The sequence below is a fragment of the Triticum urartu genome, chromosome 1, assembly GCF_003073215.2.
Source record: "Triticum urartu cultivar G1812 chromosome 1, Tu2.1, whole genome shotgun sequence".
NCBI classification, from domain to species: Eukaryota; Viridiplantae; Streptophyta; class Magnoliopsida; order Poales; family Poaceae; genus Triticum; species Triticum urartu.
In genome coordinates, this window is record NC_053022.1 from 41,028,917 (window position 1) to 41,053,047 (window position 24,131).

The 24,131-nt window shown below is 44.0% G+C and overlaps 2 protein-coding genes across 3 annotated transcripts; both read right to left on the reverse strand.

Annotated features, from left to right (window-relative positions):
- Positions 1–3,762: 3,762 nt before the first annotated feature.
- On the reverse strand, positions 3,763–5,542 carry LOC125545582 (patatin-like protein 2). Its single transcript, XM_048709596.1, has 3 exons — positions 5,282–5,542; positions 5,006–5,187; positions 3,763–4,919 (listed from the first exon to the last, which is right to left on the reverse strand). The coding sequence occupies exons 1-3, from the start codon at positions 5,429–5,431 to the stop codon at positions 4,022–4,024; spliced, it is 1,230 nt and encodes a 409-aa protein (XP_048565553.1). The 5' UTR covers positions 5,432–5,542; the 3' UTR covers positions 3,763–4,021.
- An 11,009-nt stretch (positions 5,543–16,551) lies between these two features.
- On the reverse strand, positions 16,552–20,619 carry LOC125545591 (protein FAR-RED IMPAIRED RESPONSE 1-like). 2 transcript variants are annotated; one of them, XM_048709615.1, is made up of 7 exons: positions 20,517–20,619; positions 20,331–20,420; positions 19,051–19,340; positions 18,367–18,979; positions 17,817–18,277; positions 17,431–17,717; positions 16,552–17,275 (listed from the first exon to the last, which is right to left on the reverse strand). In XM_048709615.1, the coding sequence occupies exons 2-6, from the start codon at positions 20,371–20,373 to the stop codon at positions 17,514–17,516; spliced, it is 1,611 nt and encodes a 536-aa protein (XP_048565572.1). In that variant the 5' UTR covers positions 20,374–20,420; positions 20,517–20,619; the 3' UTR covers positions 16,552–17,275; positions 17,431–17,513. The 2 variants fall into 2 exon arrangements, with proteins under 2 accessions (XP_048565572.1, XP_048565564.1); XM_048709607.1 differs by having other exon boundaries at positions 20,331–20,597.
- Positions 20,620–24,131: the final 3,512 nt, after the last annotated feature.

The following is a 24,131-nucleotide window of genomic DNA, read 5'->3' on the forward strand; positions in this document are numbered from 1 at the left end:
CAAACTTCCACAGTAGGGTTATGGAATCTAGTGGTGTTTATTATCTATCCATAACAACAAGAGGACTTAATATATATCAGGATACTATATGTCTGGAAGAATAGGTAGAACTTTTTATTTAGATGGTTATTAAGATATGTATCTTCAAGAGAAGCGATAGAATGCAAAAGGAAGTTTTCAGATACTTGCAACTATTGGATTCATTCATTATGGACTGAGGGCATGTGACTAAGTTTTACAATATTGGCAAGTCAAAACATACTACCGTTTAACTCATATTGCTACCTTGATGTGAAAAAGATGTACTTCGCTTGCCTCCTGCATGATTGATATCCTTAGTAGAATGCTATTTAGCGGATATGTACCGTATTTCTGTCAGCTAATTATTCTTCATGTACATTTAGGATGCCTGCAAATATTATGGACCAGAGACCTTGAGAGGTATGAATATCCCTTCAGGTTCATGTAGCATGCCCTTCAAGGTAGGTGGCACACTAGAAAAGTGGAACATTAATGATTTTCCTCTCCTTTAATATCAATAACAAAATGTTTTTTATGTATGTCAAACCACTGAATGTTTCATAATGGTTTTGTTAAAGTGTGTGGAACTGTTGCATTTATAATATGCTTTTTTAATCATAAATTTCTTCAGAAGAATGATCTAGAACCATGGGTATCTGTTGGTTTATGATATTCCTTCAAAATGAAAATGAGGCCATTTGCATGCATGTTGCGACGCTTCTTCAAACTACATTTGTATTGGACATTGTTTAATAAAAATAGAAAAATAGTTAATCACATACTTTCGCTGTAAATGAAATGAACTTTCCTGGCATTCTTACTTTACATAAGCTTTGCTAATGAGTGTATGTTCTTAATAACCTTTTTCTTTTATTTGATCTGGTCATGAGTACTTGGAGATCTTCAAAGGATCACTAGAAGGATATAGAGGTTTGCACAAGGACACTACATTCCATTTGTATAACATGATTTCATATGTATCTAGATAGTAAGTGTGGTCGTCTTTTCATTTGTGAGAAACCATAATTTACCTTTGTGATCATAACTGTTAGAACGATCTAACATGTCTTTTCATGTTAGCGAGAAGCATATGCACCTCATGACCTTTACTGATTAAAGTAATCATTTTTATTACTAAGAGCAAATAGTTTTAGGCAATAGACAACAAATGTCTCAGATTCACTACAGATATATAGCGGAAGTTAGTTTGGAAGAAAAATATTAGAAAGATATATAAGTGAAAAAGAAGGACAATAAAAGGTACGCTAACGTAGCATACCATGCAACTTAATGAAGGAAAAATATGTTGTGACAGTAATGAATGGTGTTAATTAAGAAATAAGAAAATTGAGGTAAAAGAATCAGTAAGTTTTTTTAGGGTAAAAGAATCAGTAAGACGATAAGAAAAATAAAAGTTATGACAAGATCGAGTGGGAGGTGACACTTCAGATAAAGTCCTACAACTATATTTTCTTAGATGAGCAAGTGACCAAGGCAAGTAATATGTTCATGCCTCAAGCTTCATTGTGATAAATGACGAGTGAACTGGAGAAAGAGAACATGGAGTATACGAACCATAAATACATGATTAGATGTACAAAACTGTGAGGATTGGAGGAAACAAACATGTAAATTCGGTGAAAAGGGGGTCTATGATTCTGCATGAGGCCATTGATCTTCATGCCATTGACCGTTGATAATCACTTAACAAGGTTTTGACTAGCAACCAAATACATCTTGCAAAAATGTTTCTACAAATAAAACCATCTTTCTCAAGACTTATATTTTATATATAGTATAATTTGAGTTATTTGACAACACGAAGAAACATAATATATATAATAAGTATAGGCACGCAAACGTTAGAATAACCCCGTGTATTAGTATATTTTATATGCTTATCTATAACCTTCATTCACAATGTGATATTTTTATCAAGTCACAAAAAAGATAGAAGTATTAAAATGTGCACACCACGTAAAAAATACAATACTTATCGAACACTATGAGTGCCAAGAGAAAAAAAATCACACACCAAAAAACATAGAAATACATGATAGAAGATAAACTGAATGTAGTATTTATAGGATATATATATACCAACTTCTTGACTCACACTATGACTGGTAGGAAGCAAGACATAAGAACTATGTAACCACATTTCTACGTAGTAATATAGCTATAGAGTGATTACTATCTACGAAACATCATGACTATAAATGAAGACATGAGAGACTATCTCATCTCAAGGCAGTCTCCACAAGATGAAAAAAATTACATTCAAAAGTTAATGTGAATTCAACAAATTGAACTACTCGAACAATTTCTCATAACTAAAAAGCATCTTAGGTTTTCTAACGGCTACTAAGCCATTGAACTCTTCAAAGTTTTATTTTTTTAAATAATATTGACGCCCGTTGAAACATGCTAAAAATATTTACTTTCAAAAAATACAATATGCCTTAAAATAAAAACGGCAATAATAAAATTTAGCCGCGCAAATGCGCGGGTGACCCATCTAGTTCTCAAGTAATGGAAAAGACCAGGAAATATATTGGTACGGTCTCGGTATTCAGAGGTGTAACCTATATAACCTCCTCAAGTAAATATACAAAGGGAACTGGTCGGTACAAGGTGAGTTGTTCCAGTGGAGTCAAAGGTCGGCGATCATAGTTAGTTCCAACTGAAGTTTGTTTTCCTGTCAGCACAAACTAGCTTTATTCATTGTTTCAGGTCCAATTCAAAAGTGATCCCAGTATCACTACAAAGTAGACAACAGAAAGTGTGGAATGACACTTAGTATATGTTACAGCGGATACTGAAGAGCCAATCCTTGGAGGACCTATGACCATAAGCTAATACCAAAAGATCAAACGGGAGATATCTTGCCGTAATACCACAATAGTAGCATTCTTACTAGCCTAGCCTACCTAAAATCATGAACCATATGATTAAGAGCCCATATATGTGTGGAAGCCACCGTTCTGTTTCTTACTGGTCACACACGTAGTCTTGTTTACAACATCTAAACAAGAACACTTCTGTATGAGTCTATTCTCATCATAATATTTGTCTCTCTGTCTATTAAAAAAATCTTAAGTGAGAAATTAGGGCATTTGCATACTGAATTGTATTTCCGCAATGTTTCAATTGCTAACATCAAGATCATTAATTAGACGCCATCTCTGTTTTCCTTTACAGAGTGTGTATCTTTTCAAATCTTGTATGAGATGCAGAAATGCTAAAATGAGATAGAGGCGCACGTATCTGAGTCCATGGACAGCGGAGTAGCCGAGCTGACAACAAGTCGCGTCGGCTGCAGCGGCGTTGGAGGCAGAGCCGACCGGCGGCGTTCGAGGAAGGTACCAGCCGGCTGCGTCCGAGGAGCAGGGCGCGGAGGAGGTTGCAGGAGGATGTTATGGCTACGGGGAGCTCTCGCGGCGACGCGGAGGAATCGCTGGGAAGGGAGACGATGAGAGATCGCGGCCTCATTTCACCCTTTATTAATGGAATCGTGGCCTCGGGTCTGGTGGGGCGTGAGCGGGTCTCAAGGGCACTAGTTGGATATGGGCCCTGGCTATCCTCTGACTTGGTCTAAAAAGAAAAGAAAAAACTAATCTGCCCCTGACGCTAATTTTTTTTAACACGTGATTTGACATTATTGCTCTTTCTGAGTGAAGGGTAAGTTCTAATCTGCACCAATGATTTGTCTCGATAATTTTAAATATATCTAGACGGTGGTAGCGAAGCACAACTCAGATTTTATTTAAAAACGATAATTACTCACCCGCGTTACATTATATTACAACTCTCGACTGGTTGACCTAGCATAGCTAGGATGCAAATGGACACGTTTGTCCGTGAAAGCATAATAAAAACATGCACGGTGACAATTAAAATAACGAAGATTAGTGTATCTTCGGCCGCGCATCAGTCTGCATCCCTGAGCATAGCAGGTAGTGCTTCTTCGTCTCTCTTCTCTTCCGAATCGACCTCTTCTCTATTGGGAGTTGAGGTTGGTTTGGCGCAGCTTGCGCTCCTTGGAGAGCTTCCTGGCGAAGCGCGCGAGGGCCTCTTCGTTGGTGCCCTCACCTTCGACGGACTCATACATCCCCGTGTCAATGTTCACCCGGGACACATTCTTCTTGAGCAGATTCTTACCGATCCCGATAAGTGCCTCCATGTTCTCTTTGGTGGCGATATCCACCGAGGACGTGTGCCCCGTGAGCGAGTCGTCCTGGATGCGTAGGTAGTTCTTCTCGATGCGGAGGGCCTGGAACAGCACGGCTGCGTGGATGTCGACCATGTCGGCGCTTGCATGGGAGAAGATGTCGATGAGCGGGGTGAAGCCACCGTCGTAGAGCCAGCGGAGGACGCCCCACTTGGCGCAGTCGGGGGCGGTGTACTTCTCGGCCATCTTGGCCGACCCGGTGCCGATGGAGATGATGAGGTAGTTGTTGTACTCAGCGGGCTTGCCATGCGTGAAGTCGGGGTTGCGGCGCAGCACCTCCTTGGTGATCATGGACATGGCGGCCATGGTGGGGTTGTTGGCGGCCACGCCGCCGTCGATGAGGTGGTACTCGCGGTCCGGCTGCTTGCCCGTGGGGTCGCGGGTGGTGAAGTAGTGCGCGGGGAAGTAGGTGGGCGCGGCGGACGTGCTGATGCAGATGTCGGAGAGGTGCGCGTTCTTGAGCGGGTCCACCTTGGCCTCGTAGGTGTTGAAGATGATCGGCTGAAGGTACTTGATGTCGAAGGTCGGGACGATGATGTTGGTGACGGTGTCGGCAACGGTGACGTCGTTGGTGAGGCTCTTGATCTTGTCGTGCAGGAACTTGCCGTCGTACTTGGGACCCATGACCGCGCCAAACATGTTCCCTATCGGGGTCAGCAATCCCCAGCTGGGCGTGAAGCAACAGCAACGACATCAACATCGTCGCCGACGACAGAGTCCGCCGGCCGGAAGTAGAAGAGAAGGTATACGTACCTCCTCTGCGGGAAAATCTTGGGCCCGTTGTCGAGGTAGAACTTGTTGATTTCCTTGGCCTCGAAGAGCGGCCGCTTGTTCTCGCCGGGCGCCGCCAGCATGGACGTGACCAGCGCGCCCGTGCTCGTCCCGGCGATCACGTCGAAGTAGTCCGCGATGCGCGCGTCCGGCCCGTCCAGCTCCTGTCGAAGTCGAACACAGCACACATCCCAATCAATCAACCGAACAATATAGAATGAGAGGAAAATGGAGGTGCAGAGGGACGGACGGACGTGCCTGGAGCTTGGACTCGAGGCAGGCGAGGATGGTGGAGGGGATGAGGCCGCGGATGCCGCCGCCGTCGATGCTCAGCACCGTGATGAGCCGCCCCTGCGACGGCGGCGGGCACGTCACGCACGTCGTCGTCGGCTCCGCGTGGCTGCACATGTTTAGCTTTCTCCGCACACCGCGTGCCCTGCACTGCTCTAGCTTTAGCAGCAGTCAAGATTTCCCGGGCGTGCTCGTGGCTCTTGTGTGTTCTTGTGCTTCCCGATCTGGAGCCTCTACCGGCTATTTAAAAGTCCGAAAATCTGTCGTCAGTGGCTAAGATGGAATCTTTTTCGCTCCGTACTTCACACTTATAAATTTAGGACCCGATAAGTGCCACACTGTGGGCGTTAGGAAGTCTGCCCATACATTTTGTATGGTGTATAAGAGAAACAATCCACACATCTACGTGTGGGCAAAACAACTAGCGAAGTTGATAACGCCCACACGCCCGTATGTCAGGCCTCGTACCTCCTAGTCCTGCACGCCACGCGTGACGGTTATCGCGCGCCCACAGTTGCCATGGTCCAGACCCTCGTCCATGTTCGTTTAACTGCAGTTGCCATGTCGCTGAACTACGGTTGCCATGTCAGACAACTGCAGTTGCCATGGTTGCTCAACTGCAGTTGCCATGTATGGTCTGATCTAATGTAGTTGCCATGATTTCATAACTTTAGGAGTTGCCACATACTAACACTAGGCAGTTGAGAGAGTTGCCATGTGCTCACAAGCATGCTAGGGCAGTTGCCATGTAAAAAGGAAGAGTTGCCATCTGCTTACGTGCACGTTAGGGCAGTTGCCATGTACCATGCAAAAACATATGGCAACTCGGTAAAAGAGAGTTGCCATCTGCTTACGTGCACACTAGGCAGTTGCCGTGTACCCTGCAAAACACATGGCAAACTCGGGTAAAAAAAGAGTTGTCACCTGCTTATCAAGCACACTAGGGGCAGTTGCCATGTGCACTGCAAAATACATGGCAACTAACAACTTGGGTATGGGAGAGGAGACGGGCGTGTGGGCGAGATGGCAAATGCCCACACACTAGCCCTTGTGTGCACGTGCAAAGTGGCGTGTGGGCGAACTGCTGAACGCCCACACATCAGCCCCTCCTGTGTGGTGAAACGGCCGTGTGGGCGACCGGTTGAACGCCCACACACCAGACCAGTCCTACGTGGTATTAGAAACATGTCAAAATTCGTGCGCTCACAAACGAACACGGATTCATGCGTGTGGACGAGATGCAAACGCCCACATGTGTGGGCGTTAACATTTTCGTAAATTTATGATGCGCGCGTGTCACGTTTGATGGGCTGGACTGCTGGAGTCCCTACTCGCCGGACCAGTGTACCACCGGTCGACGACAGCGGTAGGTGGAGCTTCAGCGACACATCAATCACAGCACGGTTCAATTATTGGCGCAGCGACGATGCTTGGTCGTTTCAGATTTTCTTTAAAAGTTACCCATGATCTGCGCAGGCACTGAGTACCAACGTTAGTTTTGCAGATGCATATTTTACAGTATGCACGTCCACTCATGGCTGTCCATGTCGAGTGCAATGCATGCGCTCATTTGGGACACGGAGGCAGTGCTGGCCAAAGAAGCAACTGTTCATGACGACAAATATCCGTGCACACCTTATTTTGTTTTCTTGAGCTGGAGTGCGCCTCAATCATATAACATGTGCTGGTCAATTGGACATCAATGACGAATGAGAATTTGGTGTTGTCTAGCTGGCCCATAACATGCGTGCTGTGCTTGATTGATCAATTAATTGTACAACCTTGTCTCAACAAAAAATTGATTGTACAACCATATAGATGGAGGATGCGTATTGATTCTAGCCAACGAATCAATGAGCTCGACGCTATAGTGGTCGTTTGAAACTCTAAATAATACTTTCTCCGTTCTGAATTACTCGTCGCAGAAATGGATGTATCTAGATATATTTTAGTTCTAGATACATCCATTCCCGAGACGAGTAATTTGAAACGGAGGGAGTACTTGTATGTATCATAGATGCACTAAGAAAAATGCTTCATGTCATTTTGGATAATACTTTTATCATTGATGCAGACGATTAAACTCTATCAATAGTTCATGTTTTGTTTTAATATGTATGCAGTTATGGAGAAGAAAGATGTGGTTGGGTGCCCTATTTTAGCATATATGTTGGAGCGGTGGTGGCGATGCCCTATTTTAGAGCAACCGTTGAATAAGAAAGAAATTTGATGCCCTAAAATGCATTTTTGGTGCCTTAAAACTATTTTCCTTTGTGCCATATTTTAGAGCAGCTGTTGGAGATGCATTTAAACGACACATCATTAGCAACATGATTTATTGGCGCTAATGCTTGTCCCTCTTCGTCCGTACAAGGTCCTTCATTACTTAATAATACAAACTTATTTGATTTAGGTACTATCATATTCTCATTAGCATTAGCAAAAGTTCCTAGAAATAGAAGTTCCTGAAAATGGAACTTTGTCTAGTACGAATGTCCTCATGATCACCATCTACTAGATGAAAACCCTTAGTCCCATTTGGGCGAAAACAACCCTTTTGTGTCGTATTCCTCCCTAGAGGCATCACATGCGGACTACGAGGATGGTAGTCGAGAATCCCTTTGATTGGTAGCTGCTTGTGTTGGCTCTGTTGACTTCTAGCTATGACTTCACCCTGTTGTCGATTTGGCGGGATCTGGCTATCCTTGCTCTTCTCCACATGTGCCCTGCAGGCTAACGGGTTGTCTCCTCCCCCTCCACGGTAGTAGTGGCGTGTTAGGGTTGGCGAGAGCCTGTTGTTTCGGCATGTCTTGTCCTTTTGTGGTAATGTGGTCGTTCTATCTTTGTCGTGTTTTTTCTTGATTTGCGTTATCATCCTACAATGTCGTCTTCTGAGCAGTTATGTCTTGTCTTTTTGTGATAATGTGGTTGTTCCATCTTCGTCATGTTTTTTCTTGGTTTGTGATATCATCATGCAATGTCTGTCTTCTGAGCTGTTATGTCGTGCGCGACGGTGGGAGTTCGACTCATGTGAGGGGTGGCTGTCGTCCCCTCCCCTAGCAACATGTTTTCCTATGGCTCGCTCGGAGTTCTAGGGTGCATGTCGACAATGTGGCGTCTTTCGATCTAGGGAGGGAGGGCAATTGCTCTTTTTTAGCCTTCGGCGTCAGAAACGCATGGCATTGTGTCCAGGTTCGACCAATCGGAGCAACATGGACTCGTTCCTACTCCCTTCTTTCATCTATATAGGGCCTAATGCGTTTTTCAAGACCGCCTTTGACTATTGATAATATTGATAATACTCCCTCCGTTCCAAAATATAGTGCGTCCTAGGTTCCCGCGCTTCAATTTGGCCTTAAAATTTAACCAACAAGATCGACTGCGGCGGGAGTAAAATTTATACCAATGAATTCGTATTCAAAAGAACTTTCCGATTATATAATTTTTGCTCCCGCCGCATTCGGTCTCGTTGGTTAAATTTTGTGGTTAAATTGAAGCGTGGGAACCTAGGACGCACTATATTTTGAAACGGAAGGAGTACATGAGATGTATAAAGTAAAAATTATATCATTGAAAGCTTCTTTCACGTACGAATTTGACCGTATGCATTATGTAAATCACATGTCATATATTATTGTTCTAACACTTGGTCAAAATTAGCCTCGAAAAACGTATTAGGACCTATATAGATGGAAGGAGGGAGTAATTCAAATGTGCCTCCCCCAATATCGGTGTTGCTTCGCTGGTGCTAGCCGAAATGGTGGATGACGGGCTCGAGTTTCAAGCTGCATTTGTTTGGTTTATTCCTTTTGTTTGGTTGTTTTGTCTTTCATGACTTGTGGGCTCCTTTTCTACGCATTGTGCATCAAGTATTGTTCGGGGCTTCATATGTTTAGAAGGGCAAGCATTTTGTCCCTTCCTTTGTACACAGAATACTGTGGCCTGTGGGGGTAGAGCTGTACCCCGTGCAGCGTGCAGCATCCAAGTCCGTGTTTTCTTGACGAGGAGATAGGGTTGAATATACACTTTGAACTTGATCCAAACAATTGCCCTTGCCTGCTTGTTTTGTAGCAAATGATTCGCTAGCTGCTTTTGATATGGTGTTAGGCAGCTCGTGGGAAGCGTGATCTCATTGTATTTTTGCACAAGTCAGATGAAGAGATTCATAGACATGTCAGCGTATCTACTACTAGCTGTGTTGTAGCTGACCGTACACGTATCTTTGACAATGTGCGGCCTTCCCATGCCCTAATCATGGAGAAGATAAGGAGGATGCCTGGGCCAAGGCAGGCGCCAAGGGACTATACAATCTTGCCTATGACTTGACACGTTGTAAATAGGGCTGAGCAACCCTTCTTCTTTTGCTCATCGCAGGTCTCGACCATGCCTTTCGGAGTGTACATGGCCTAGGGCTGTACCATTGTATTCTCTTTCCCTTGTCAATGGAATGATACGCAACTATATGTATTCGTGAAAAAATTAATTAACAACAAGCATAGGAACAGTGCTCATCGTCAGTTAAAACGTGCACAAACTCACCTCAAAGTGCCACTGTTGGTAATTTGATATAAATCGACTTCTAGCGCTTTCATCTTTTTCTGTATATATATAAGAATCTCCTTGTTGAGTTGTTATTATGTCATTCGTGCCCTCAAAAAAAGATACAGAGCAGACATTCACAATGTGGGTGCAGTGAACAGAAATGTGTGCTGCAATGTAGGGCAAGGTTCAGCGGAGGATCGACCGATGTTGAGGATTGGAGGCCCTCCTGCAGGTATGGAGAAACGATTTATTTAATCTTTTTTAGAACAGAAATGATTTATTTAATCTGGCACATGGATCGAACCAAACGGCGGATCTACTTGGGGGGGGGGGGGGGGGGGGGGGGGGGGGGGGGGGGGGGGGGGGGTAACTGGCTCGAACCCCCCTCCAGCCCCAGAAACATTAGTTTCTACTAGTAGTTTCAAGGCCCAGCCCAGCCATTTGCCACGCCAACCAACACATGTTTGTCCGGAACTTTGATATTATCTCTCGTCCTCTCATGGGTATGCTGAAAAAGGGTACTCTCTTCATTTGAATGCCAACAGCTGATGTGGCATTTACAAAACTAAAGTGGGCCCTGGTTCAAGGGCCTGCGTTGGCCTTACCCGATTTTAACAAGCGACTCACCATGGTGGAAACATATGCGAGTGCCATCGGTTTGGGCATTGTATTGATGCAAGATTCCCACCCCTTGGCATACTTGAGCAAGGCCTTGGCACCACGCAATCTGGGGCAGTCAGCATATGAGAAAGAGTGCTTGGCCCTCATCCTGGCAGTGGATCACTGACGTTCCTATCTCAGCATGCAAAATTTCTGGTGCGTACTGATCAAAAAAAATTAGTCCACTTGACAGACCAACGGCTCAACACACCAATATAGCAACGCGCCCTCACAAAATTGGTGGCCTACAATTTCAGAACCAATACAAGGCGGGCATCACAAACAAAGCAGTAGATGCACTGTCGTGCCGTGAACATGGAGCAGACATTGAGATATTAGCAATTTCAGTGTGTAGACCAGCATGGATCGAGGTAGCGGCTGTTAGTTATCAGCAGGACATCGAAGTGCATAACAAAAATGACCCAAATTACCATGGATCCATCTAGTGACACGGATTACACTTTGAAGAACGCGGTGATCCGTTACAAGGGGCACATCTGGATTGGTTCCGATGCGACCATCCAACAGTCACTCATCAAGGCCCTTCACAATAGTGCAATAGGAGGGCACTCTAGTTTCTATACCACCTATCACCGCGTCAAGAATATTTTCTTCTGGAAGGGTATGAAGGGCATGATCAAACAGTATGTGAGGGCATGTGACACTTGTCAATGAGCAAAAACAGAACGGGTTTCTCCTGATGGGTTGTTGCAACCGTTACCTATTCCTAAACGTCCATGGGCAGTGGTCTCTCTTGATTTTATTGAAGGACTTCCTAGTATGGAGGCCACGACGTGATCCTAGTAGTGGTGGGCAAGTTTTCCAAATATGCACACTTTGTACCATTGAAGCACCCCTTCACGGCCTTGACGGTTGCCACAGCCTTCATGAAAAATATCTTTCATCTCCATGGGCTGCCATTGGCAATTATCTCAGACCGAGACCGCATATTTACCAGTGCAATTTGGCTAGAACTATTCAAGCTCTCTCTGACTCAGTTGCGTCTGAGCTCTTCGTATCACACCCAAACTGACGAGCAAACTGAGCGAGTCAACCAATGCTTGGAGGGCTACTTACGATGTGTCATTTATTCCTGCCCAGGCAATTGGAGTAAGTGGTTGTTCTTGGCGGAGTACTGGTACAATAGAACATTTCACTCTTTCTTGGGGCGCACACCGTTCGAAGTGATTTATAGGCATCTGCCACGTGAATTTGTTGTTGCCCAAGTTGATGAAAGTTCAGTGTCCAACCTTGCGGCATGGTTGCAAGAGAGTGAGGTGATGTTACATCATTTGCAACAACAACTGAAGCATGCCCAAGATCGCATGAAGAAGCAGGCAGACAAGCATCGCACTGACCGCTCTTTCGAGGTTGGTGACATGGTTTTCCTCAAGCTTCAGCCGTTTATCCAGACATCGGTTGCTTAGCACCCATATCAGAAATTGGCATTCCATTATTATGGTCCTTATCCAGTGCTCGCCAAGTCGGAAAGGTCACATACAAGCTTTGATTGACTGATGACACTAAGATTCATCCTATAGTGCATGTCTCGCAGTTGAAGTAAGTAGTGGATTCTAACACACCGGTGAGTCACACCCTTCCCCCAGCTAATTCTATTATGCAGGCAGAGCATCATCCTGAAGCTATCGTGGATACCAAGTTGATCCGTGTTCAAGGAAAAATGCAGTCGCGCCTCCTTATGCAATGGAGCGAGCTGCCCCTATCGTTGGCAGCCTAGGAAGGGCCTAGGAGCTCCGCCACCGGTTCCTGACGATTTCGGCTTGGGGACAAGCCGCATCTCAAGGAGGGGAGAATGTCACGCCTGCAGGGGAGGACCCACCAGAGGACAAGTTGCAGGAAGGAACGGACCCAACTGCCAGTGAAGCGAGTGGTAACACAACCGTCAACTAATGGTGGGTTGTGTGTGTGCATGTGAGTTGCGTGTGTTGGGCCGAGTCGGAGCCTGCGTGCTCGGGTATGTTAAGTAGGTGGTCGAGCCACCAGTTGGGGCATCGATTGTATGAGAACGAAATTGACAAAGAGAAGTTGTCCTTCTCATGGTTATCCCCTTCCTCCTCCTCTACCAACTCCCTTCCTTCCTTTCCTTTCCTCCTCCAGATCCGTTCGGAAGACTAGGGTCGTGTTCGGTATCCATCCCATCCGCTTCAACTCCATGGAATTGTGGAGCTCAGTTTAGTCCGCTCTCGTAAAAATGAGCTAGAGGCTCGTCTGCTCCGGAGCGAAGTGGAGGGAGTGGAGAGGAGCCGAACGCGGCCTAAGTAGATCGAGCTTGTTACACCGAGGCCGTCCAAGTTGGCTTGCTAGCGCTCACGCGCATGATCAGTTGTGCCTGCCAACTGCCAAGTAAGCACGGGTCATTCATTGACTATTTGACACTTTCCTCTGACCTTTTGACATGTTGACCATTGACCCTTCAAATTTTGAAAAAAATATGAATTTGAAAAAAAATCACAAACAATAAAGTGCATAAATTTGTAAAAAGTTCATGATACAAAAATGTTTGTTAATTTGTAAAATGTTCGCAAAAACAAAGAATGCTCTATAGGATTTCTAGGCCAACCCCAATTTAGTGATTATGGCGGCGTTTAAAGGCTTATGCGTACACGGCACACGCGCCCCCTTGAACTAACGGGACAGCCCATGTAAACTCCACAGTAACTGGATTTTTTCTCGTTTTGGTAAGCTTATAGTAGCTTATGGATGGTTTTGTATTTTCCTGCTCTATTGTATGTTTGCTTTCGCAGGTTTTTCTTTAGCTTTGTCCATTTCTTTATTTCCTTTTTTTCGTTTTATTGAATTGGTTTGACATTTTTAGAAATCAATGAAAAAATCAGTTTGTTAACTATTTCAAAATTCTAGGATTTTTCCAAATTCAACGATTGTTTTTTCAAAATTCATGAACTTTTCTATTTAATGGAAATTTTTATCCATAAACTTTTTTCCAATCCATGAATGTTTTTGAATTTGTGGATGCTTTTCCAATGTGTGAGACTTTTTTTTGCAAATCAGCAAGCTTTTTCAAATTCTTGAATTTCTTTCGAGGCGTGTGAACTTTTTCTACAAAAAAGCCAACGGTCAACCATCAATGTATCAACGGCCTAGTCAATGGTAGGTTTTTTTTTAGAAAAGCTTGCCAGGCCTGTATTAATTAGCTAAAATGTTCATAGGAATTACAATTGGGTCATGCGGAGTGCCCAACCACAAATGCCTCCCAACAATGGGCGAAATACCAAACCTAGCAATCCTATGAGCCTCGTAATTCGACTCTCGAGGTTCAAACGAAAAATTACAAGAAGTGAATGATGTAGAAGTTTGTAGTATCTCTTTGATGATGATACCATGATCTTCTCCAGCTCTTTGATGAATATGATTTACCATCTACTTACAGTCAGAAGTGATCTGGAGATGATTTATTCCCAGATCCAGTGCCAAGGACATACTCTCTCTGCATGTGATTGCCTCAAGCATCGTAGGATCCGTTAACCCCTCAATTGCCAGCATGAAGGAACCCAGGTAAGCTCCGTCTCGGTCGCGGCAAAAGGCCGCTGCCGTACCCATGTTCATTCCCGCCGATACACCGGCGTCCACATTAATTTTTACACATCCCTCTGGTGGTGGAACCCAAGTGAAAGTTTGCCGAGCATGTTGCGGACCTGTCTTGCGTTGTGTCGCTGGCACCAACACTAACTGGTCTAGGTCAGATATGAAATTAAGCACAAACCTGTGTTCTCATATGGGCTTTGGTGTATCCCCTCGTGGATAAGTTGTCTGCGAGCATACCAAATCACCCACATGGTGACTGTCAACCTTGTCAATTTTCCATGGTCCAAAGTTTCCATCATGGAAAACAGCCAGGCTCGTGCTGACGGCTCTAATATAGCAATCAAGTGGTCCATCAGATCATGGTCTACAAGAGACCAAACACACAGTGCCATGTTGCACTCGAGAAGGCTATGTCTCCAAGAATCCTGAGCTCCACATGCGTAGCATTGATCATGGTGTGACATTTTTCTGTTCTTTCGAACATCTTCAGTAGGTAGCGAGTTTTTAACCAGTCTCCAGAGAAAATTTTTCTGCTTCGCCGGAACCTGCACTCTCCATAATGTATCCCAGGCCTGCTCGTTTGCTGCCGTATTAGAGGATCCCCCTCATCCTTCCAGCCAGTTCTCACGCCTCCTCTTTATGCCCACGATCATTCTGTAAGCAGAGCGAACGGAGAAAATTCCGTTCCTTTGAAAACCCCATGACCAGAAATCTTCCATGTTCCTTGTACAGATCGGCACATTCAGAATAGCTGTTATATCATATGGTAAGAAAATCTGATTGAGCAATGTTGTGTTCCAGCATGCATTATCATGATCAATTAGCTCCGCCACCATCTGAGGTGGATCAACCTTTGAAGCGATAATGGGTCTCATATTTTCCTTCTTGGGTAGCCAATTCATATCCCAAATATGACTTGTGTTTTCATTGCCTATTCTCCGGATGAGTCCGATCTTCAGGATGTCACGACCCTCTATCAAACCCCTCCATATCTGAGAAGGATGCCCACCAAGGTTGGCTGTCAAAAGCTCACCCTCCGGAAAGCTTTTAAGAATTCTTGCACTGAGTGAACTAGGGTTTTCTAGAACCCTCCACACTTGCCTTGCCAGGAGCGCCAAGTTGAAAATTTCAAAGTCACGGAAGCCTAGCCCCCCCCCCCCCCCCCCCCCCCCCCACCCCCCCATATGTGCACGTGCTGTTTTGGGTCGGCCCATGAAAGCGAGCGCATGAGCTTCGCTCCGCCAGCGGCAATGTCGTATTGGAACTCTTGGTCATGTAACGAGATATGTACTGTAGTAGTTCGAGTACTGCAGCGGTTCGATATGGTAGCAAGGCTATATGGTACTGTGGGTGGCACGGGCAATGTAGCTTCTCGTTCGACTTTTTTAAAAATAAAATCAAATGCCTCATAAAGAAAATATTGTTTGACAATTTTTTTAAATAGGAAAATTTTTAGTTCCAATTTTTTATGATAATACAAACATTTTTTGGAAAGGAGAACAATATTTGAAAACGTGAATAGATCTTTATCCCGCAAACATTTTCAGAAAAATCGAACAATTTTAGAAGACGTGAACATTTTTTGAAATTTTGAAAATTATATTAAAACTCGAACATTTTTTTAAAGGGACGCTTTTTGAAAAACACTAACACTTTACGAAGTCCAGAACAATTTTTTAGACCTTAAACTATTTTTGAAACCCACAATATATTTTGGAAAAACCAAATAGTTTTAGAAAATGTGAACAATTTTCTATATCCCGAACAATATTTTGAAAAACGTGGAAATTTTTTAAACATTTTAAGTAAACAATTTTTTAAATCACGATATTTTTTAACTTGTTCAATTTTTTAACATTTTTATAGTTTCTTGAACAAATTTTGTATGTTTCTGAAATATTTCAAAAAACAGAAAATTATAAAAAAACCCCAAAAATACGTAAAAGGAAAAAAGAAACCTTTTAAAGTTTGTAACAGCTCGCGAGCATGTCTTTTGTCTCTTTTCTTTTTCTGTCGGAGTGAGCTAGAGGACCTCCTACCCCGTAAAGGAAAAACAAAAATGTTTACGGATTTTTAAAAACCTCAGAATACAAAAAAGTTCAGTTTCTTAAAAGGAAAATTTGACAAATTTACAAAAAGTTCATGTGTTTGAGAAAATGTTCGTGGATATGAACAAAGTTTTCGAACTTGAAATAAGTTCACAAATTTGAAGAACGAATTTTTTATAAGTTCATGAATTTTAGAAAACTTCATGAAAATGGAATAAGAAAAATGATAATAAATGGAATAGAAAAAACGAAAATAAACATGGAGAACTCGGTCCAAAAGAAATCAACCCAAACCGGGGAACCTCTCTGATGCAAATAAGAAAAAATAGGATTGGCCTGCCCACTTAAACTCACATAGCGTTGAAAGAGGGTGTGCACTAGAAAGCGATAACGGTTCTCAATAAAAAAAACTAGAAACCGATAAAGAAGTATTCGGCGCCTTAAGGCCTGAATAGGATTCGGGCGTGATAGATGCCCAACCCAGGTAGAAACATCCTCGGGGGAGTTCTGATACGACACAAGACCGTTTATGGACCATGTATGTCATCCTATTCTGCTGACATTGCACACCCAATTGGTTTTACTGGCACACATGGTCGCCTCGACATGTATACACGGGCCGCCATCCCTAGCAATCAACCAACCATGGTGCCAGGCCGTTGCCGAACATGCAAAATACTACTACTGATCTAGCCTAGTTCATACGTGGTCAGGTTCAGAGGTTATCCACACTCGCAAAAAGAAGAAACCAGAAAGAACAAGTCAGTTGACATATCTTGGTTTCCTTCCATGCCTCGCGAAGCATCGGACAGGCTTTCAGGCATCCGGGGGCAAGTAATCAACGCTTCCTCCTCGGCTTCCGCGGCGCCGGCTTGGTGCTGCGGCGGCGGGGCGCGGCCTCTGCTGCCACCAATTCTCTGTTCAGTTTGCCGATGCCCCTCACAACGACCTCGTAGCACCGATCATCCTCACAGGCGAGGCACGCTAGGTCTAAGAACTTGTCATGCAGCACGGAGTGCCTGCATTGCTGGCACGTGTCCGTCCGAGGTTCACCGCGGCAGTGCATCTGGCACTGGAGCGGTCTGGCTGTCCAGCGCGGCATGACGTGTAACCTTGGTATTTCAAGCACGCCCAGGTGGATCATCACCTGAAAAAAGATTCGAAGCCTGAAGGTGTTGAAAGGTGTATGTACTACATATGGCAGCTAATACTAAGCATGCAAATGAAAGGTAGTAGGAGCAAGAGAATACTGCAGTAGCAATGGATGGAAGATAGTACTACTGACAGAGAACTGTTTGTTACCTTGACAACATGGCAGCAGAGCATCCCCGTGTGCTCGAATTGCTTGCACACGCACATGAATGCTTCGCCGTCTTCTCTAACATTCACCTCATATTCCACCCTAGACATTTCATCCTAGTTTCACTGCTGGGACGCCGTGCTATGTACCTCAGGTTGGGGATGACTGCCTCCACCACGTAAGGCTCAGATTCGCGTAAGGCTTGCACAAATTGTTCGTACACCGGTTTTGTGTACACCTCGCCGGCATGCTTCTCGATTGGTAGATTTGTTCTCAGAACAATCTCATCCTGCACGAAAAACAATAATTCATCCCTAGTCTCAGCTTATCTATCTTGAGTGCCCAAAGGAAGGATATTAATTTCCTCAAGTTAAGAAGTTAAGCTTACCATAGTAGTCCTCTTCTCCTGAAACCCATAGTCCGGTTGTTGATCGGACCGCAGTTTCTCATACTGTAAGGCGAAAAGCTCCATTGAGCAATCCCTTGGAACATGATGTTGTTTCAGAAAGTGTTTCGCGCTCTCGCTCTTCTGTGTGCTGGTCAGTGTAGCACAGAATATGTCGCTGAAGTATGCCTTAACCCACTTGTGCCGCACCTCATAGATCTCCTTCAGAAATGGATGATTCGCTAATCCATGCTTCTCTAGCAGCATCGCCCATGCTCTCTCAAACTCATCAGCCGTCAGCATGTCGTTCAGAATTTTGTGGAGCCCCACTCGGAAGCTACTCGTTTTGGTGTAATGAAAACCAAGGTAGTCCTTTGCCCTGCGAAGGACATTCCACTTGAACCATCTGTGCGTGGTGGATGGCAGTACCTCCAATACAGCTTCCTCAATTGCCTCGCAGCGATCTACAGGATTTTACACAAACAACTTAGATTGGCAGTGCTGCAGAAAAATACTATTGGGTAGGGAAAAGTGTGTACGGAAGCAATCTTACCGGTCAGTATAGTTTTGGGGTGTTCCCTACCCATTAATTGGAAGAACTGACTGAGCACCCATTTGTAGCTCTCCGTTTTCTCGTTTATCATCAGCACCCCACCAAGCAATATGGTCTCAAAGTTGTTGTTGACTCCAACAAAAAGGCCGAACGGCGTCCCATACTTGTCCGATCTGTAGGTGGTGTCGAAGATAATCACATCCCCGAAGTATTGGTACTGAAGGCTCTGGCCACTGGTCCAGAGTAGTGGCCTTACTCTCCAGTTACTATCAAGCTGCAAACCAGTGTAACCAAATGTTGGATCCTTTGCTTTGATCCTAGCAAAGGTTTCCTCTGTCTTCCGGATATCATCAGACAGCGGATTATTTGCATCATTATCATCAATGTGTGGCACATTGTTTTCCCTTAGTTGACGAATCAAGCCCCTTGTGTTCTTGTCAATACTACTATGAGACTGCCAAGATGACCTCTGCGCACACATCTTAGAAAGTGGATGGTTATGCCCAACTTGATGCTCACACACACGCCATCCGCCGTCTCTGGATCTCAGCAAAAGAATTGACGCTTTGCATTCACACCGACGAAATGAATCGCTGTCCTTGGACGGTTTACCCTGTAGAACATAACATTTTCTGAGCATTGGTACTGGGTTGAGACCAACAACACAAAAATCAGAAATACTACCTTAACTACAAGGGGAGGATGAATATCATAGCTCACACGCGCAAACAAGTTGTTGTATGCATTTAGTTCCATGAGAATCCATACTGCTAGCTCCATACCTAACTCCGAAACCAGATTCCCAAGAATAAATGTTGTAGAATTCATAAGCCTCGTCAAGAGAAACAAAGAAACTCCCGACAGTTGGATTGACCACGGACTCAGTTTCCCTCTACGCAAACCCTGCAATCGCCTTCTCCAGCGCACCAACACGATACACAGAAGCAGATCCATGTTCATCTCCGAGTCGCGCCCTACATAATTTGTTATCAGCAACTAGTTGCATACACAGAGATTTGTGGTAAGTTGCTGAATGAGAGTACAGTTTCCTTAATTTGCACCAGCATACAAACAACAGAACATATCTGAATATAGCATTCAAAAAGTATTGAAGCATCCATGTGTTTCTCGTATCTGAATAGAACAATCTCGGGGCTGCAACTAGCAAATGTAGAACTGTACTATTAGAAAAACAACCAGGCTATAAATGTTTTTGCCTATCTAAACGAAACTGCTGTGCAAACGACATTCCCTGGCCGATATGCGCAGACACTCTAATCAAGCGGGGGTACAAGTGTTGCCCAACTGAATCCGATGGTTGCCGCAGCTTGTCGGCCGTAAATCAGACGCAATTGTGTCGTTCGTATAGCAGCGTTCCTATCTAAACATAGAAGGTTCACAAAGTCGCAGACATCAAATGAGTGTAAATGACAAAAGTGAGATATGTACTTTGAGTTCAACAATCCTACAGTTTGGGTTCTTAATTTGCACCAGCCGGCACATGAAGAAACAAACCTAATATATCTACGATTGGGCTGTGAATATCAATCAACAGGAGTAGATGGTGCTGAGTACATGCTCTGGATTGGGATTGTAGTATCTGTGCTGATACGATAGATGCATTTAGTTGCCACAGTAAACACAACTGTTCATAATGATTTGCAACAAACTTGGAACAGGTAAGCAGAGAGCCTGACTGAATTTGTTTGGGCGCACATCACCACCGGCAGCTAACTAACAACCTAAAAGGTTAAAACCCTAACCCCCAAATCCTTGTGGATTAACTAATCAAGGAGTCCTAGATCCAGGGATTATTCTTAATTGATGATTAATTAATCCGCAAGCCCTGTTCCATGGAATTAGGTCGCAATCATCCAGATCCAGCCAACCCCCGGGCCCCTCGACGGAGAAACCCAGCAAAAAACTGGACAGCAGACAACACCTAGCGCGACGGGCGCGAGTACCTAGGAGGAGGGGCGGCGTCGGCGGCGGCGGCGCCATGGGCATGCGGGTGCGGCGGCGCCTTCTCCTTCTCCTCCTCCTTCATCCTGATCCTGTACCAACGAAGCGAACGGAACGAACCGCCCGCGTTTAGTTACTTCGCCGGCCGGACAGGAAAGTGGCAGGAGGATGGGTAGACGCCGGCTGACCTCCGCTGCTCCTTCCCCGGCGGCGCGAACTCCGCGGCCGTCTCTGTCGCCCGCGGCGGTTGGGATGAATATTCTTCTTCGAGTGAATTACACTTTTTTTACGACGTAGACTGTCACTATTTATTGGCAGTCACTTATCATTTCGCCTTGCCTTAGAATTTTAGAACTTTAAAACTTATTGTTTCACTTAATCCTCAAAAATATTTCACTTTGACCCAAACGTGCTATTGTAGAAATGATGTTACACACTAGTGTAAAATGTGGTAGAAAAAAAGTTACCAGAACATATCCAACTTGGGTCTAATCTTCAACATCTCATCGACAAGAGTGAAAGCACATTGTGGTTTGGAGGCTTAATTTTAGCTGAGTGCATTTTGATTTATTTTTCTTTGGTCGTATTAGTTGTATCGCACTACTTAGTTTTATTATTAAAAGTTTTGACTGCTCAAAAGTGTCATCCTTGAATTAAGTTTATGTAACATGGAGGCTTGTCAAGACGGTTTGCACTATCTAGAGGTCTCCGGCGGGGCAACCCCTTATGCCCCAACTTATTCCCATTATGTGTGGAGGGGTTCTTTGCTTTGCTTAGAAGAGCACAAAAGGAACACCATATTAAAGAGGTGTTTTTTGGGAGCACTGGCCCATATGTTACACACCTCCTCTTCGCCGATAGCGGTATAGTTTTCTTGAAGGAGGCTAGTGCCAACATAGTGGCTCTTAAGGAGATTCTGGTGAAATATGAAGAGGCTTCTGGTCAGTGTACTAATCTTCAAAAATCATCTATTTTCTTTGAAAAAGGAACACAAGAAGAGTTCAAGTTAGAGCTTAATAATATTTTGGGCATTCAATCAGAAGCCCTCGGTGAAAGATATTTGAGTGTTCCAACATTGGTTGGGATATCAAAACATGGTACTTTCAAGTATGTTACCGAGTGTTCAAAGGGAAGAGTTAGTGGCTCGAAGGGACAAGGGATGTCAAAGACTGCAAGAGAGGTGCTCATCAAATCAGTTCTTCAAGCCACACCAACTTACATCATGAGTTGTTTTCATCTCACAAAAAAGATGTGTCAGAATTTGACTTCGATCTCTTCGAAATTCTGGTGGGGTGCGACGAATGATGAAAGTAAGGTGCATTGGATTGAGACAAATGTGTGTAGCCAAACGTGAGGGTGGTCTTGGTTTTTGAGATTCGGAAGAGTTCAATCAAGCCCTTCTAGCCAAGCAGGCATGAACGATTTTGCAGTTTCCACTAGCGGAGACACCACACCTCTTGTGATTACTAACTCGTTTTTCTTCTTTTTTCTGTTTCTTAATCCATGGACTTTTTCAAAATTTATGAACTCTTTTTGAATCGCTGATTTTTCAAAAATAATTGATGAACCTTTTCCATTTTCTTGTGAACTTTTTTCAAGTTTGTGAATGAACTATTTTTATTAAATTAAAAAACGATGAAATTCTGGCAAAAATTGATGAACACTTTAAAAAAATGATGAGCTTTTAAAAAAAATCAAGGAACGGCTCTCAATTTTTGAACTTTTTTTTCGAAATCGATGATAACTTTTTTCTCCAAATGGATGAACTTTTTTTTTATAATTTTCGTAAACCTTTTTCACAAACTTTTTCATCAGAATTAAAAAACCGGCCTGTCTCTTTTCTACCAGGCCAACAACGCAAAAAGGGAGAAAAATAACCTGCGGCTGAGGGACGGACCGAACCGAGCGGACGTGCAGCTGGAACTGGGCAGGATTTGCGAAGCGTGTTGTTGGGCCGCGGCCCACTTGGTCGCGCGTGAGCGCCAGTTAGTTCCAGGGCACAGAAGGCGCCATATAGGAGCACCCCGAACTTCACGTTCTTATTTGAGTAAACTCTCCTTGGTAAAATGCTGACTAATAGCATGTGTGTTGCAATGAGAGCATACATATACTAGTGGTTTAATGACACCAATCATGTTCGACATATATCTTACCCCATCGTATTCTAGATTTTTATATAAATATTTGGTTTGATTTGATTTGATTTCTATATAAATAATTTTATGTATCATGAGTAGGGATTTGTAAGGAAATGTTTTGATTTAGTTGAGGTTTTGATGAGATCTGATTTGTTTTTTATATGAGTAGGGCAAGAAAAGTTTTAATTTAACTAAGGTTTTGATAAGATTTTTTAATTTAACACACTAGCTTGTGCTTGTGCATCCCCGGCCGGCCAGCATCTCGTTGTCTCGCTCTCATCGGCACGACTTGCGGACATTGGGGCGACGCGCCCATGCTCTCTTCTCGTTGCTCAACTGATTCTTACTCAGTGTATTAGAGGATTATTCTTTCAAGTGCGAGAACGACCCGCCCAACCCGCATAAACATCCGCACACTACGGATGTACCACACATGTGTAGGGAGTTGACAGTTCCTTAACATAGCGTGGGCGCACATTCTCCGGAAATACGTATATGGTTGTGTGATTTTAAGATTGTCATAGAAATCCAGCATGCGCATGGTGTTTCCTTTGAATAGTTTCAGAACACTCTATTTTCAACGGGGCAACCAGAAAGGCACATGTTTTATCAACTGGAGTGACTTTTTAAGCACACTCAAGTCTCAAAGACACCATATAATGATGCTCAAATCATGACTCGCGAATGGCATCCGTTGTTTCCTTGCATTTTCCCTCCATGCTCATACTTCTGTCTATATAATACGTATGTAACTTTGGCTATTAAGGGTATACCTAATAAAAGATTTAACTTTTTTTGCGAGAATACTTTAGTTAATTAATATATGGGTTTTTTTCAGAAAAAAATAGGATACAAGGTCCAGTGGATGGAGAGGGCGAGACAATCAGGCCTTCAAAAGTCATCACCATCATCTTCCAAATTCTTCAAAAAAAAAGGATAATATCCACTCAAGTTGATGAATCACTACACGGTCAGCTTATCGGAAGCACTTGATTACAAGGAATTCTTGTGAGAGGAATCAACATTGATCTCCTGTTCACCTCACCAACCACAAAAAAGGCAATCATTTTCTCTAAGCCGAAAGGTCCAATCTGTCCTAATCCAATGCAATGGTGTGTTTCCCACTGAACAGTGCAATAAAGACAAATTAAAGTATAGTATCTCATCGGTGACTAGTTTACCACATCGTTCAAACAGAGAGCAGAAAGAGTTGGCCCTTTTCCATAATCGTTCCTCTCGAAGCCCTAGGAGAGGCGATCTCCGAGTGTACAATGCCGTACACCGCCACCTCTCCTCCGTCGGTAGGTTCCCCCTCCCCACCCCACCCTTCTCCTCTGCGGGCTTGCTGGTGTGGGTGCGGCGGGAGACACTGATTTGCCGGATGAAGTTGTAGGTTTCACCTAATTTGGCGCTCTTAGGTAGGTTTTCGTTGTCCGTCGCTTCAGAACTTCCAGCAGTGGTGACGGTGGCACTCAATGAAGTCTTCTCCAATAACTTGTTTGTAGATGGTGGCGGTGCCGATCCAACGAATAAGGTTTCGCAGAGTCATCCCATCTCGGCAGTTCGCCTGTGTGACATTGATGACTCAAGGGTGTATTTTTCTGGTCGATCATTATGCTCGATGAGTAATGGCCCGCATGGTTTTTTGGTACGCGTGGCGCGCCA

Coding starts and splice junctions, on each gene's coding strand:
- LOC125545582 (XM_048709596.1), bottom strand. CDS start 5,431: ATGTGCAGCCACGCGGAGCCGACGACGACGTGCGTGACGTGCCCGCCG. Junction 5,188..5,281: donor GCCTCGAGTCCAAGCTCCAG/GCACGTCCGTCC, acceptor CGACTTCGACAG/GAGCTGGACGGGCCGGACGC. Junction 4,920..5,005: donor AAGATTTTCCCGCAGAGGAG/GTACGTATACCT, acceptor CTTCACGCCCAG/CTGGGGATTGCTGACCCCGA.
- LOC125545591 (XM_048709615.1), bottom strand. CDS start 20,373: ATGCCCATGGCGCCGCCGCCGCCGACGCCGCCCCTCCTCCTAG. Junction 19,341..20,330: donor GACGCCGCCCCTCCTCCTAG/GTACTCGCGCCC, acceptor CAAATTATGTAG/GGCGCGACTCGGAGATGAAC. Junction 17,718..17,816: donor AGGAGAAGAGGACTACTATG/GTAAGCTTAACT, acceptor TTTTTCGTGCAG/GATGAGATTGTTCTGAGAAC.